At 46.6% G+C, this 17,055-nt stretch overlaps 1 protein-coding gene across 2 annotated transcripts; it reads left to right on the forward strand.

Moving 5' to 3' along the window:
• Positions 1 to 16: 16 nt before the first annotated feature.
• Positions 17 to 7,294, forward strand: ARMCX4 (armadillo repeat containing X-linked 4; the record flags this gene model as incomplete). 2 transcript variants are annotated; one of them, XM_082610446.1, is made up of 2 exons in its annotated part: positions 17 to 4,228; positions 4,355 to 7,294. In XM_082610446.1, the coding sequence occupies 2 exons, from the start codon at positions 17 to 19 to the stop codon at positions 6,989 to 6,991; spliced, it is 6,849 nt and encodes a 2,282-aa protein (XP_082466572.1). In that variant the 3' UTR covers positions 6,992 to 7,294. The 2 variants fall into 2 exon arrangements, with proteins under 2 accessions (XP_082466572.1, XP_082466571.1); XM_082610445.1 differs by having other exon boundaries at positions 17 to 7,294.
• Between the last annotated feature and the right edge of the window lie 9,761 nt (positions 7,295 to 17,055).

Raw genomic sequence — 17,055 nt, forward strand, 5'->3', positions numbered from 1 at the left:
CAGCAAGGGTGATTACATGGGTCGTGTTCAGGAAGTGGGCTGGGTGACTGCAGGACTGATGATCTGGGCTGGTGCTTGCTACTGCATTTACAAATTAACCAAGGGAAGAGCCCAGAGTGTGAGGAGACTTGCCAGAAATGGGTCCAGAGTCAAGATGGAGACTGTGGTTGGGATACAGAACCAGACCTTGGCGATGTGTGAAGCCATGGTTGGGACAGAGATTGAGACTAGACCCAAGCCCAAGACTGGAGCAGAAACTGGAGCAGGAGGTGGGGCTGGGGCTGAAGTAGAGGCTAAGACCACTGCTACAGCCAGAATCAAAGCCAACTCTCAAGCCAAGGCAATGGCTGAGGCAGAGACAGAGACCCAATCTGAGGCCAAAACAGTAGCTGGAACAGTGGTCATAACAGAGGCAGTGATTCTGACTGAAGCCAAAGCCAGTGAAGTGGCCATGAAAGAAGCAGTGACCCAAACTGACTCTGAGTCTGGGAGACTAGTCAAGAAAGAGGCAGTGACCCAGACCAAGGCTAAAGCTTGGGCACTTGGTGCTAGGGCAGAGACCAAGAAAGAAGCAATGACCCAGACCAAAGCAGAAACTCGTATATTGGCTGAAAAAGAGACAGAAATGAACAGAGTGATGGTGACACAGAATGAGGCCTTGGCAGTAATCAGGGAAGAGGCCAAGATGGGTACCATAAACAAGATTGGAAGTGTGGCTGAGACCAAGTTGAGAGCCCTGGAAGAGACTGTGAGTGTGGCCAAGACTCAGTCTGAGTCCAGGTCTGGTACCTCAGTTGATGCTAAGGGAAATCATAACACCAAGTCCAAGGCAGAAGCTGGAGCAGACATGAAGTCCTGTGCACTGTCTCAGGCTGTGGCCAAGATCCAGGTTGACGACATGCTTGGTACTGGGGTTGAGGCGAAGGGGAAGTGCAAATCCGCGTCTCAGGCAGGGTCTGTGGCAGATATGAGGGCTTCTGCTCAGCCTCAGATTGTAGCCAAGACTGAGGCCGTGCCTGGGGCAATGGTTGATGCTGGGGTTAATACCAATGCCATGTGTGAGGCAGGGGTGGGGGCAGGTACAAGTGCTTCTACACAATCTCAGACTGTGACCAAGAAACAGACTGAGACAATGTCTGGTTCCAGGGTTGATGATAGGGGAAATAACAATGTCACATCTAGGGCAATGACTGGAGCTGACACGAGGGCTGCCACTCAGCCTCAAGCTGTAGCCAGTGCTCAGGCTGAGGCTAGGCCTGATGCCACGCCTGATGCCAGGGGTAAGGGTAGAGGCAATTCCAATGCCGTATCTAAGGTGGGGGTTGGGACAGACACTGAGTCCTATACACAGCCTCAGCCTAAGGCCAATGTCCAGGCTGATGCCTTGCCTGATGGCAGGATTAAGGCTCAGGGCAATGCCAACACCAAGTCTAAAGAAGAGGCTGGGACAGACACAAAGGCACAGTCTCAGACTTCCACTAAGAGCCAGGCTGAGGCTCTACCTAGTACCAGAGGAAAAGCTAGGGGCAAAGCCAAAGGCAAGTGTAAGGCAGGGGTCGGAGCAGACATGAAAACCTGTGCACAGCCTCAAGCTGGGGTCAAGGCCCAAGCTGATGTTTTCCCTGATTCCAGGATTGATGGCAGGGGCGATCCTGATACCATTTCTGGGGCAGGGGCTAAGGCAGAACTGAGGGCCTGTGGTCAGCCTCAGGAAATGGCCAGTTCCCAGGGCGAGGCCTTGCCTGGTGCCAAGAAGAAGGTCCAGGACAATCCCAATGCTGTGTCTAAGTCAGGGGCTGGGCCACATGCAAAGAGCTCTGCACAGCCCCAGGCTATGGCCAATACCCAGGGGGAAGCCTTGCCTGGTGTCAAGAATAAAGTCCGGGGCAATCCCAATGCTTTGTCTAAGGCAGGTACTGGGCCAGATACAAAGGGCTCTGCCCAGCCTGAAACAGATACAACAAGCTCTGCTCAGCCCCAGGCTGTGGCCAATTCTCAGGGTGAGGCCTTGTGTGGTACTAAGAATAAGGTCCGGGGCAATCCCAATGCTGTGTCTAAAGCAGGGACTGGACCAGATACAAAGAATTCTGCCCAGCCCCAAGCTGTGGCCAATTCCCAAGGTGAGACTTTGCCTGGTGTCAAGATTAAAGTCAGGGGCATTCCCAATGCTGTGTCTAAGGTGGGGGCTGGGCCAGATACAAAGGACTCTGCCCAGGCTCAAACGGATACAACAGGCTCTGCTCAGCTCCAGGCTGTGGCCAATTCCTGGGGTGAAGCCTTGCCTGCTACTAAGAATAAGGTCCGGGGCAATCCCAATGCTGTGTCTAAAGCAGGGGCTGGGCCAGATACAATGTGTTCTGCCCAGCTTCAAACAGATACAGCAAACACTGTCCAGCCCCAAGCAGTGGCCAATTCTCAGGGTGAGGTCTTGCCTGGTGCCAAGAATAAGGTCAGGGGTAATCCCAGTGATGTGTCTAAGGTAGGGTCTGGGCCAGATACAGTGGGCTCTGTTCAGCCCCAAGCTGAGTCTAATTCCCAAGGTGAAGCCTTACCTGGTGCCAGAAATAAGGTCCAGGGCAATCCCAAAGCTGTGTCTAAGGTAGGGTCTGGGCCAGATACAAAGGGCTCTGCCCAGCCCCAGGCTGCAGCCAATTCCCAGGTTGAGACCTTATATGGTACTAAGAATAAGGTCCGGGGCAATCCCAATGCTGTGTCTAAGGTAGGGTCTAAGACAGATACGAAGGGCTCTGCTCAGCCCCAGGCTGCAGCCAGTTCCCTGGGTGAGGCCTTGTGTGGTACTAAGAATAAGGTCCGGGGCAATCCCAGTGCTGTGCCTAAGGCAGGGGCTGGGCCAGATACAGCAGACTCTGCCCAGCCTCAGACAGATACAACAGGCTTTACTCAGCCCCAGGCTCTGGCCAGTTCCCAGGGCGACACCTTGCTTGGTGCCAGGAGTAAGGTCAAGGGCAATCCCAATGCTGTGTCTAAAGCACGGACTGGACCAGGTACAACAGGCTCTGCCCCACCCCAGGCTGTGGCCAATTCCCAGTGTGAGGCCTTGCTTGGTGCCAGGAGTAAGGTTAGGGGCAATCATGTTGCTGAGTCTAAGGTAGAGGCTGGAGCATGTACGATGGGCTCTGGCCAGCGTCAGTCTGTAGCCCATTCCCAGAGTAAGACCTCGTCTGGGGCAAAGGACAAGGCTGTGCGTAAGTCTGAGGCAGAAGCCACAGGAGATGCCTCTGTAAAGCCAAAGGCTAAGGCCACGCCCACTTCTGAGAGTGAGGGTGCAGTAGGCACTCAGGCCTGCAAAAAGTCTCAGCCTAAGGTCCATGACTACTACTGGAATGGGATTGGTGTTGAGGACTGGATTGCTTCTGAGCGATGGATCAAATTTAGGTTTCAGGCTAGGGATGGATACTGGGAGAATAGCATGTCCTGGGCTGATGAGGAGAATGAAGCCAATGTTGAATCCTGGAGTGCGGCTAGGGGTGAGAATGAAGTTGGTGTTCAATCCTGGGCTGGAGCTGGGGACCAGGCCAGTGGAGGGCTCTGGGCTGGGAGTCATGCCAGTGAACAGTCCTGGGCTGCAGGCCAGGCCAGTGGGGGTTACTGGGTAGAGGCTGGGGACAAGGCTGTTGGAGGATCCTGGACTGTGGCTGAGAACCAGGCCAGTGGGGCTTCTTGGGCTGGCACTGGGAACCAGGCTGTTGTGGTGCCCTGGACTGGGGCTCAGGCCAGTGAGAGTTCCTGGGCTGGGGGCCAGGCCAGTGGGGTATCCTGGACTGGGGGAGAGGCCATTGGAGTGTCCTGGACTGTGGTTGAGAACCAGGCCAATGGAGCATCCTGGGCTGGGGCTGAGGCACAGGCCAGTGGAAGGTCCCAGGATGGGGCTGGGATTCAGGCTAATGGAGGGTCCTGGGCTCAGGCTACAGCTGGGAATGTGGTTAACATTGGGTACTGGGCTGTGGCTGTGGACCAGGCTACTGGAGGGTCCTGGATTCTGACTAGTGATCTGTCTGGCGGTGCATCCTGGGTTGGGACTAGTGATTTGTCTGGTGGTGGATCCAAGTCTAGACTTGAGGATCAGACCAATGAAAATGTGTCCTGGGCTGGAGCTTGTCTGGGGCCTGAAAACCAGTCCAGTGGAAGGGCCTGGGCTGACACTGCAGACCAAGCCAGTGGAGGGTCTGGGCTAGGGCTTGTGGATCAGTCCAGTGGTGGGTCCTGGGTTACGGCTGGAGAGCAGCCCAATAGAGGGTCTAGGCCAGGGCTTACAGACCAGTCCAGTGTTGGGTCCTGGGCTGGCACTGGGAACCAGGCCAGTGAAGGATTCTTGGTGGGGGCTGTGGATCAGGCCAGTGGGGGTTCTTGGACTGGGACTGGTGATCAGCCTGGTGGTGGGTCCAAGCCTGGATTTAAGGATCAGGTCAGTGAAGAAGGGTCTTTGGCTGGGGCTGGTAGCCAGGCTGGTGGAGGGACTAGGTCGGGGCCTGAGGACCAGTCCAGTGGAGGGTCTTGGGCTGACTCTGGGGACCAAGCCAGTGGAGGTTTCTTGGTTGGGGCTGTGGACCAGGCCAATGAAGGGTCCTGGGTTGGACCTGGGCATCAGGCTGGTGGTGAGACAAAGCCTAGATATGAGGATCAGGCCAAATCTGGAAGAGTGTCTTGGGCTGACAGTGGGGGCCAGGCTAGTGGAGGGTCTACACTGGGGCCCAGGGACCAGTCCGTTGGAGATTCCTGGGCTGGCATTGGGGACCAGGCCAGTGGAGGAACCAGGCCAGTGCTCAAGGATCAGTCCACTGGATGGTTCTATGCTTGCAGTGGGAGTCAGGCCAATACAGGAGGGTCCTGGGGTGGGGCTAGTGGCCAGGCCATTGGAGGGCCTGGGCTCGGGCCCATGAACCAGTCCAGTGGTGGGTCCTGGGCTGATACTGGGAGTCAGGTCAGTGGAGGTTCTTGGGCTGGGGCTGGGGATCAGGCTGGTAGCTGTTCCAAACCTGGATTTGAGGATCAGGCCAGTGGAGGAGCGTTCTGGTCTGGTGCTCAGGACCAGGCCATTGGAGGGTCTAGTCCAGGGCTTGCAGACCAGCCCAGTGGTGGGTCCTGGGTTGGTACTGGGAGTCAGGCCAGTGGAAGGTCCTGGATTGTGGCTGGGGATCAAGCTGGTAGCTGTTCCAAACCTGGGTTTGAGGATCAGACCAGTGGAGGAGGCTCCTGGGCTGGCACTGGGGATCAGGCTTGTGGAAAATCCTGGGCTGGGTCTAAGCCTGGGAATGAGGCCAGTAGAGGATCTAGCCTGGGACCTGAAGAGCAGGCAAGTGGAGGGTCCTGGGCTAGGCCTGGAGACCAGACCAGTAGAAGGTCTCAGGTGAGTGCTGGGACAGAGGCCAATGAAGGATCCTGGTTTGGGGCTGGGAGTGAGGCTAGTACAGGGTCTTGGTTCTGGAGAGGGGAAGAAGCTGGTATTGTGTCTAGTCCTGGAGATAAAAATGAGGCCAATATTGAATCCAGCTCATTGGTTAGGGAAGAGGCTATCATTAGTTCTAGATTTGGGGCTGATAACAAAAACAGTATTGGGTCCTGGATCAGATCTGATGAGGCTGCCTGTATGGATTCCTGTGTGGGGGCTGAGGCTGGGGCTGGGGTTGCGGCTGAGGTCAGGCAGGAGTCTTGGCTCTGGGATGGAGATGCAGCCACTACAGGGTCTAGGCTTGGGGTTGGAGAAGAGGCTGGCATGGGGTCCTGGTCTTTGGCTGGGGATGTAGATGAGGATGAGCTAAGTAGAGCATCCAGCCCTGATATTGAGGAGATAAGTTTAAGGTCCTTGTTTTGGGCTGAGAGTGAGAACAGTAATGCATTCAGATCTAAGCGTGAGAAAGATGTCAATTTTGAGCGTAGGGCTGGAGATAAGGCCAGCACCAAGGATAAGCTTGAAGCTGCTGGTGGAGTCGATGTAAAGTCTTGCTTCTGGGATGGTAATGAAAACAGAAGTGAGGAAAAATCTGCACCTAAGACTAAAGCCAAAAAGTCAGCTGAGTCAAGAGTCACATATCCATCTATGGTCCCTGGGGCAGGAATGGGGTCATGGGCGGGAGCCATGATCTGGACAGAAATGAAATTTCCGTACCAAAATGAATCCTGCTTCCCACCTGAAGATGAGCTCAGAAAGCAGATCAGGTCTGGGGAGAAAACTCAGCCTTGGGCCTGCCGCTGTAGACGTGAAACTAATATGGATCCACGAGAGCTTGAAAAACTCATTTGCATGATTGAGATGACTGAAGATCCTTCTATTCATGAAATAGCCAATAATGCTCTGTATAACAGCCGTGATTACCCATTCTCCCATGAAGTCATTCGTAATGCAGGTAGAATCTCAATTATTGAAGGCTTGCTCAATAATCCCTACCCCAGTGTTAGGCAGAAGGCTTTAAATGCACTGAATAACATCTCAGTGGCTGCTGAAAATCACAGGAAGGTTAAAACATACTTAAACCAAGTATGTGAAGACACCATCACCTATCCCTTGAATTCAAATGTGCAGCTGGCTGGATTGAGATTGATAAAGCACCTGACTATTATTAGTGAATATCAGCATATGGTTACAAATTACATTTCAGAATTTCTTCGTTTGTTAACTGTGGGAAGTGGAGAAACTAAAGACCATATTTTGGGAATGCTTTTAAATTTCTCTAAAAATCCATCTATGACAAAAGACTTGCTCATTGCCAATGCACCAGCATCACTGATTAATATCTTTAGCAAGAAAGAGACAAAGGAAAATATTCTTAATGCTCTTTCACTATTTGAAAATATAAATTACCATTTTAAAAGAAGAGCAAAAGTATTTACCCAGGACAAGTTCAGTAAAAATTCCCTTTATTTCATATTCCAACGACCTAAAGCATGTGCCAAGAAACTTCGAGTCTTAGCAGCAGAATACAATGACCCTGAGGTGAAAGAAAGAGTTGAGCTATTATTAAGTAAACTCTGATTAGTTGTAATTTTCCAAACAAATTTGAGTAATATTTTGGTTTTGCAGCCTGGAAGTAATGCACATTGTAAATTGCATTAGAATTTCTAAAGTGATATTGCTTATGATGGTCATTAGCTGGACCATTTTATGAACACCAAATGAATTCAATCTTGTACTGAAAATACATGTGTTGATTTTTACCTTGTCTGGATTGAGATATTTTTGGTATGCTTCATGAGCAGAAACTGAACTGATTCTTCATAAGTAAGGTAATCTTTGGTCCTTTGTGTGGACTTATGTTTATACATTTGAGACTTTATTTTTATGTCATCAATAAAGTTGTGTGTTTTAAGCATAAAAAAAGACACGTCTTTGTCCTTGAATCTGTGATCTATTTGGAAAGTCAAGATGTATGGAAACAAAAAGATACTAACAAAACCCAAGAGCCTCTGATCATAGCCAGCTGTTTCCTATTAGTGCTTAAAGGCAGAAGAAACTTCTGCATGCAACAGTGTTCAGGGAAAGTTTTGCAGAGGATGGGGCACTTAAGTAAGCTGGGCATGAAAGACAGGATAAAAACAGGGCAGAAGGGCATTGGAGGAGGGAAGAGTGACGGGAAGAAAGGCATGGAGGTGGGAATTTTGCTCCACAGAGGAGACTGGCCTGCCTGGAGTACAAAGTGTGGGGAGGGGAGTGATGGAAAATACAGTCCAGCAGTTGGGTGAGTCCCATTCATGGAGGATCCCTGATTTCTAAATTGAGGGGTCTGTATATTCTACCCACCTCTGGGAGACACGAAAGCCTTTTGTGACCAGAGGAGTGACAAGATGAAAGGAACATTATGAGACTGACTTGTGTGCAGAATGGGTCAGAGTTGGGGTGGGGACAGGAGTGGCCACTGGAGATTGGAACACCACTTAGGAAGTTACCACCATAGTTCAGGCATAGTTGCCAAAGGCGTGAAATTTCACTGGTGGCAATGGGAGTGGCAAGGGGAGGAAGGAAGTGAGAGATGCTTTGAATGAAGAAGTGCTGGAACCTATCCTGGGGACATACAGAGAGGGACAATTTTATTGTAGGGTCCTGAGGGCATTTGATAGGAAAACATCCTTTTTCTTGTCCAACTCTTGTCTCTATGGGAGTGAATATGTTAGTGATTATTTTGGAATTATGAAAAAATATAATAGCAGAAAGAGTAATTTTTAGAGCTTCTATCAGATTTCTTTTACAAGATTGGTTGGGGCAGGGCCTTTATGGAACCATTGAGAGGACTGTTGGCATCCATACTGGAGAAGATCCACCTCTCTTCCAACCTAGAGTATGGTGAGGGTGTGGGTGGAGGGACACCTTCAAACTGTACTGGTGGGAGCATACTTGGTACAAGATCCATTTGGATACATGTTTTAGAAGCTTTCAAGATGTGCACGCTCTTTGACCCAGAAATTCCTCTTGTAGAAATTTATCATTAGGAGATAATCAAATAATCAGCTTGTACAAGGCTGTGCATCTGCACCTTTTTGAAGAGTGAAAAATTGTGAATGACCCAAGTGTCTTGAAATAGGCACTTGGCTAAGAAATTAAGGTATGTCTACACATTGAGACATTATACAGCTCTTGAAAATGTTGATGGGCAACTACACTTATTTACATGGGAAAAATTCAGCATATAATCTTAAATGGGGAAAATAAGCTGCAAAAGCACATGCTATACTTTTTATGAAGAAAGAACACATATTTAAATTATCTCTATGTATAAACTTTGGTGTGTATACTCTTGAGAATGTGGATAGTTCCCTGATAGTGTAAGATTAATGGGTAATTTTACCTGTTTTTTACTCATCTGTATTTTCTGATATTTATATAATAAACCAGGACTTTTTGCATAATTTACTAAAAGGAAACGGATGAATTCAGGCTAAGCAGGCCTATTAATAGCATTTCAGGGCACTAGAGCAAAAGTATAAATGGAGGTTCACATATTTATGTCTGAATATTTGGAAGGTATAAATAAAATTTTAAAATAAATATTACTTAAATAAAGCCATAAATATAAGTATAAATGTTTGAAATTTTAAATTTCATTAATCGTTTTGAAAGTAAAGCTGTTCTCAATTCTAGCATTTGATGGTCACCAACTTTCCAGTGGAAAAAATGATGTCATACTTGTGGTGAATTCTGCAATCTGCTGCCCTAATCCTCCTTCAGGAATAAAGAGTTTATTATTTCAGTTGCTAGGAGTGCTGCCAGCAGACAGCCCTCAGCTGTCACCCCTCTCCGGGTATTGCCTCAGCTAGAAAGCCACCTCCCGCAAGGTCATACCTCCTTTCTGGGGTACTTCACATTCAATGACTGACCTACATGGCCTTCTTGCCCCAAATGGGACAGTTTAACTTCTCCCTCTGTCCAATCCTGCTTCCTTTTCCTTTCCACAGGTTTTAATCCTAAGAGCATTCCCTAATAAAAGCCCTTCATGCTGAACCCTGTTTCGGAGTCTGCCCTCCAGGAAGCCAACCTACAACAGTTGGTACAAGAAGAGGTTCATAAAAGCATACACTGTGATGAAATTTAGGAGATGGATCATCTGCTGCCCAGCTGGCAATGAGGACCCCATCATTTGTGGTAGGTGGAGTAGATAGACACGTGGAACAGGTAGCAGAGGAGTTAGAGCTTTCACTGGAGGTGAACTAGAATGGCATTCATGGAAGGGAATACATTAACTGGTGCCATGTGGTAGACATTTGAGAAATATGTGAGGTAATTTAAATATAAGGAAGTCCAGAAAATCGGGTGGCTATTGCTCAGCTTGATGGACCTCTAGGAAAAGATAATGAAAAGCTGAATTAAATTAGTCAACAATTTAAGCTATGTGTGAAAGCCAGAGGGTTTCATTCACAGCATATAAAGAGGCCCTCATCTTTCTCAGGTAGAGAGTAGAGAAATCTGAGGACCAAGCCCAGGACTTATTGAAACAAGCTTCAAATAAAGTTAAAATCTAAACCAAGACAAGTCTGCTATGCCAAGACCAGGGCCCTGGTTAGGAAGGAACGTGACCCTGACACATGGAATAGGTACATCTGGATTGAGGTCCCTAAAAGTCTTATATCCTCAGATTTCCCTGAGCTCCTTAAGCGTTCAGAAGTGTCCCACTCCTTCCTATTAAGGGTTAGTGCTTCACCTTGCTTGAACATGCAGAGCCCTTTCCCTTGTAAGATAATATGTGTTTCCCACAGAATCTGCTCCCACCTCCCATCCTGGCCACTGGGCCTATGTCTAGGGTTAAGTTACATAACTTCATTGGTGTTGTGCTGGGCCTAATAAGGAAGGAAAGGGAATATCTCAAGAAGGAGCTGCAGGACCTAGCCAGCATGTTCTAGCAGGTGCTGAGGGAGTAAGCATGGGACTGAATTCTGAGGGCCTTGATCAGGGGAGCTAGAATATAAAATTGAATAAGGGAGAATTAATTGATTAGAAAGTCCTCTACCAAGGTATAGGATTTAACATCCTGGAAAAGATCCCAGGAGATCAATGTGAACTCACTATTAGAATGGCTCCTCAAAGAATGGAAAAAAACCAATGGCCCACATTGAGGTATAAAGGCCAGAGTTGCCATTGCAGACGATGTGAGAAGGGATTAAAGGCTCAGGGAAGTGGGAATAGAATAAATATATTATAAAGCCAGAAAGCCCTCCAGAGGACTATGTTCTGTAGGAGGACCCAAAGGGCACACCACTTACTAAAGCTGTAAGGAATGCACTGGTTAAAGGGTTACCAGCATCACTGAGAAGTTCAGTGGTGGCTTGCCTCTGCAGACCAGGGCTCAGAGTAGGGGAGGGCATTATAGGATGAAGATCACTGATAGAAATGGTGATGCCACTGAAACAATAGAGACAGGATAACTGTACTCAAATGTCAGAAGTCAGGTAGATGCAAATACCATAATGCACCACAGGGTCAGAGTAATAGGCCGGGAGGCCTGATCTGCAGAGAGCTTTGGAGAGGGTTAATAGAACACAGTGCTCCTCCTGGTAGATAGATGGTTAAGAGGTAGTTAATAGAATGTGGGTGGTCAATATAACACATTGCCCTAGAGAAAATAGGCGTCCAACAATTTGTATTCAATCTGTACAATCAAAAAAAGAATCAAAGATACTCAGAAGTCTGAGGGAAGGTGCCTCAATAAGAAGTCACACTCTCCTGCTCAGCTTTGGCCTTAGGTCAGTTTTTGATCCAGAGAGCACTGTTTGAAGGAGTGGGGTACCCAGGACTGATTCCTCCAGTCCTTCCATTTACGAAGGTAACTGTGTGCTGGGGAAAGAGGAATACCCAAACATTATGAGGGCTGATGGACCCTGGTTGTGAGTTGCTATTGATACCCAGAGACCTAACGTATCATCTTGCCTCACCCCTGTTAGAATAGGGGCAGATGGAAGCCAGAAATTATATAGGCTCCTAGTCTATGTTGGGTTTATAGTGGCTCCACTGGGTCCACAGACTCACTCAATGGTTATTTTTTCTGGTTTTTGAATATATAATTGGAATAGACATTATGATAGTTGGTACAAGCCCCATACTGGTTCCTTGGCATGTGGAGTCAGAGCTACTTGTAGATGAGGCCAAGTGGAAGCTTTGAAATTGCTGTCCTCTTCCTTGCCAAAGATAGTAAATGAAAACATATAGATAGCATCTTGGAGAGGATGGCTGAAGTTAGTGCCACCTAAAGACCTAAAGAATGCTGGGATGTGGTCCCCATCATATCTCCATTTAATGCATCAGTTTGGAGCCCTGAAAAATGTGGACAGAGCCAGGTAGATGACAGTAGACTACTGTAAACTCAACCAAGTAGTGGCACAGAGCAGTTGCCATGTCAGATACGATATCTTTGCTAGAACAGGATGACATGGCCTTAGGTACCTAGTACAGTAACCAGCTACTGATTTGGAAAATATTTTTTTCCTATCCCTATCAGAATGGAACATCATAAAAGTTCACATTCACATAGAATGACAACAGTATACATTTATAGTTTTTCCTCAAGACTCTAATAACTCTCCTGTCCTCTGTCATGGTATAGTCTGAAGAGATCTGGACCATCTGAATATGACACTAGTCCACTGTGTTGATGGCATCATGCTAGTTGGACCAAATGGCTAAGAAGTGGGTAGCACGTTGGAGGCCTTGGTAAGACATGTGTACTCCTGAGGATGGGAGGTAAACCCTACAAAGATCCAGGGGCTGGCTACATTAAGTACAGTTTTTAGGGGTTGAATGGTCTGGGGCATGCCAGGAGATTCCCTCTAAAAGTACAGTACAAATTATTGCATTTTCCACCTTCCTCATGAAGAAGGAAGCTCAATGTCTTGTAGGCTTTATTGGGTTCTGGAAGCAGCACATTTCACATCTGGAATTACTGTTTTGACCCACATATTGGGTAACATGAAAAGCTGCCAACTTTGAATGGGGCCTAGAACAAAAGAAGGCCTTATAGCAGGTCCAGGCCGTGGTTTCAAGCAGTCCTGCCACTTGGACCATGATATCAATAGACTCTAAGGTATTAGAGATGTCTGTGTTGGTGGAAGATGCCATGTGGAGTTTTTGGTAAGCCCCAATGGGAAGGTCACAACTTAGACCAGAACTTAGATTCTGGAACAAAGTCATGCCACATGCAGTGGAGAATTATATATCTTTTAAAAACAGCTCCTGATATGCTACTGTGTCCTGGTAGAGATGGAATACAAGGTCATAGGACATCAAATGACCATGCAACTGACCATACAACCAGAACTGCCCATTATGAACTGAGCTCTGTCAGATCCTCCAAGATATAGGGGTGGGCAGGCCCAACAACAAGGTGGAAGTTTTACACATAGGATCAAGCACAAGCAGGACTGGAGGGTATAAGCACCTGCACAATCAGCTAGAGCAGATCCTCCATGATATCCACCACTGTTGCGCTAGCACCTTTCACACTCCTTACACCTGTGGCCTCATGGGGGATCTTTTTTGACAAGCTGACTGAGAAGGAAAAACCCCAGCCTTATTTATAGATTGGTGGGCTTGGTATGTGGGTATCATGAAGGACAGCAACTCCAGCCTGAGAAACCCATAATGATCAGGAATGAGGGTCTGGATCATACCACCAGGCAAACTACCAAGACCCTAAGAGTGATTGGGATCTGTAATTGATAGTGGAAGAGAGGGATGGTCATTTTCATCTTTGAGACCAGCTGCAGTGTTGGGGGCTATAGTTTAAAGTTCCCCTAGGAAGAGAGGCCTACCAGACCCCTGGAAGAGCTGATCCTGGAACTTATATAAAGCGGATCTGAGAGGCACAAGGGGTGGACTGTGGTGGATACTGCAATGCCCTGCCCAGAGTTCCCTTTTGCAATAAAGGCCTTATTACTTCAGTTGTTAAGAATGTTGCCATCAGAGAGCCCTTGGCTGCCAGCCCCATTCAGGCATCTCATCAGCTGAGAATTGTCTTGTTCAAGATCACACCCTGTTCTCAGAGTGTCCCACATCCAATGGCTCACTGATGCTGTGTATAAAGGCCTGGTCCTCTTTCCCCTACTTGAGACAACTTTGACGTTTCATCCTAACTTCAGAATTCCCTACAGTGTATGTTGAGGCATTCTACTGATAGTGCACTGACATTTGATTTTTTCCTCTTTTCCTTCCTGTTTATTTTATCCCCTTTCTTCCATAAATGTTTATCGCAGGAGCTCTCCCCAATAAACCTCCTATACTAATCTTTGTCTCATAATCTGTTTCCTGGGGATCCAATCTGTGACAATGATTCATGCGTGTTTCTCTCCCTCCATACATCCCCAAATCAAGAGTCATACCTGTTGTTTAATATTGTGAAATATTCTTTAGCCTCTATATGCAACTTTTGCAAATATTGCATTAATTTTTATTACTTTGGAACCACAAACCAGAAAATAAATACAAACAAGAAAATGGACACTATTGGGAAATTAAAGTTTGTTAAGCAAAAATCTATGGCATTCATGTATCTGAGAATAAGGCTCTGACAAGGTAGCTTGTTTTTTTCTCTTCCCTAAGTGGTTCACTGCTAGAATCTTCCCTGTAGTCTGAAATAATGTCTATTTCTTATGCCAGCAGTGTCACAATCCACAAATCTACATGGCATTTGGACACAGTTGCCTTTTGTTTAAAGGAGACAGGGAAACAGATGTGGAGAAGCATTTTCCTGGAGCCCGAAAAGTGTTAGTCAAAGTACAGATGTTTAGGCCTATAAGTTGCACTGTACCAACAATGAGCACCAGATCCCATGTAACACAGGCACCCACGTGTTCTTTAAGAAGTGTGTGTGTGTGTGTGTGTGTGTGTGTGTGTGATATGCAGGACCCTTCAAAGAATGGGGTTTAGTGTGGCCCTCGTCCCCAGTTCTAGGGCCAGCAATGAGGCTAAGATAGCAGTGGATAACATTCCTAGATGTTTTGGAAAGTTAAGTGGTCTTGTAGCCAGTTCTGGGTCTGACTGTGGCCCCGGGTCCCCAGATTCTTACTCTAGTGTTGTTGTTATAGCACACTCAGGGATCAGGGGTTGGTTTAAGGTTTTGGGTAGAGTGGACTTGCTGGGTCATGCACATATGAAGTATAATTTAATATCACTTTTTGAAGATGAAAATTCAGTCCTTCTTCTAGGGGAAAAAGGCCTATTTCTGGGAAACACATGAACTAATTGGCCCTGAAGGCAGTGTGGTGCAGGAGAAAGAGTACAGTCTGGAGTATGGAATGAAGGAGGAAGGGTATTAACATTTCTTTTCTCTTTCTATTTTTCAAACATGAAGGAGTAGAATTGGGAGAGGAAGGGAATGAATCTGGTTTGAATTCTTTGAATTTGAGGTCCTTTTGGGACTTTCAAGTGGAGATGCTCAGTGTTCATTTGAAAGGTATGGATATAGAGCACAGAAGAAAGGTCTGACTAAAGATATGTTTTGTAGTTGATAACTGAAGCCAAGGAGTGAGTCAGGTAGCCCCAGCAAGGGGCACAGACTGAAAAACTGAGAGCAGAATGCTCAGGAAGCTCTATATGTGTGAGACTTTGGCAAGCAGGAATGCAGAACTGAAACCAAGCGTACAGCCTCCCATCTATATTACAATGCATACCTCTATACATTCTTTTTTTCCGTTTTAAGAAAATTGTGGTAAAATACAGAAAACCTTTACCATCTTCACCATTTTTAAGTGTACCGTTCATTGACATTTAGTACATTCACATTGTTGCATAACCATCACCACCATCCATCTCTAAAACTCTTTCCATCTTCCCAAACTGAAATTCTATACCCGTTAAACAATAACTCCCCATTAAGGTGGATGGACCTAGAGTCTGTCATACGGAATGAAGTTAAGTCAGAAAGAGAAGAACAAATACTGTATGCTAACACATATATATGGAATCTAAAAAACAAAAAACAAAAAACAAATGGTTTTGAAGAACCTAGGGGCAGGACAGGAATAAAGACGCAGATGTAGAGAATGGGCTTGAGGACACGGGGAGGGGGAAGGGTAAGGTGGGACGGAGTGAGAGAGTAGCACTGACATATATACACTACCAAATGCAAAATAACTAGCTAGTGAGAAGCAGCTTCATTGTAAGGGGAGATCAGCTCGGTGCTTTGTGACCACATAGAGGGGTGGGATGGGGGGGTGGGAGGGAGACGCAAGAGGGAGGGGATATGGGGATATATGTATACATATAGCTGATTCACTTTGTTATACAGCAGAAACTAACACAACATTGTAAAGCAATTATACTCCAATAAAGATGTTAAAAAAATAACTCCCCATTATCCCATCCCCCTGGCAACCACCATTCTACTGTCTGTCTATGAATTTGATTACTTGAGGCACCTCATTTAAGTGGAGTCATTCAGTATTTGTCCTTTTATGACTGGCTTCTTTCATTTGTCCTTTTATGACTGGCTTCTTTCTTTCTTTCTTCTTTTTTTTTTTTTTTTTTTGGCCGCGCCATGCAGCATGTGGGATCTTAGTTCCCTAACCAGAGATCAAACCCATGCTCCTTGCAGTGGAAGTGCAGTCTTAACCACTGGCCTGCCAGGAATGTCCCTATGACTGGCTTATTTCATTGAGGATAATGTCCCTGTATTAGTCGGCTTGGGCTGCTGAAACAAAATACCACAGACTGGGTGGCTTGAAAATCATAAATTTATCTTCTCACAGTTCTGGAGCCTGGGAAGTCCAAGATTAGGTGCTGGTAAACTTAGTTTCCGTGAGAGCTTTCCTCTTGGCTTGTAGACAGCTGCCTTCTCACTATGACCTCACGTGGCCTTTTCTTGGTGCATGTGTGTGGAGAGCGAGCGAGTGAGCTTTCTGATATCTCTTCTTATAAGGACACTAATCCTATAGGATCAGGGATCCACCCTTATGGACTCATTTAACCTTAATTACTTCCTTAGAGGACCTATCTCCAAATACAGCCATACTGGGGGTAAGGCTTTCAACATATGAATTTGGGGGGGACACACATTCAGCCCATCACAGTCCTTAAGTTTTCTGTACACGTTTGGAGTCCTGGTTTTCTTAAATGTAATTTTTATAGTTATAGAGTACCATAAGGCTTATAACAGCAACAATAAAAATCTACCAGAACTTTGCTTCATCCTTCCCCATCCCACATTTCTCCTCCTCAGAGAGAATCACTTTCAAATCTTTTAACTATTTCTTCTGGTATCACTCCATATTTCTAAATAATCTGTTTATACTTTTATTTCTTGACTTTTAATTTTTACACATCAGCTATGATTTTCTTCAATGAAAAGATTCAGTTATCTTTTTTTTAAATCCCTTGAAGCTCTGACAATCTTATTCCTTTTTTAAAAATTAATTAATCAATTAATTTATGGCTGAGTTGGGTCTTCGTTACTGCACGCGGGCTTTCTCTAGTTGCGGCGCTCGGGCTCTAGGTACATGGGTTTCAGTAGTTGCAGCATGCGGGTTCAATAGTTGTGGCACACAGGCTTAGCTGCTCCGCAGCACGTGGGATCTTCCCGGACCAGGGCTTGAACCTGTGTCCCCTGCATTGGCAGGTGGATT

This window comes from Mesoplodon mirus (assembly GCF_964341445.2).
Source record: "Mesoplodon mirus genome assembly, chromosome: X".
NCBI lineage: Eukaryota > Metazoa > Chordata > Mammalia > Artiodactyla > Ziphiidae > Mesoplodon > Mesoplodon mirus.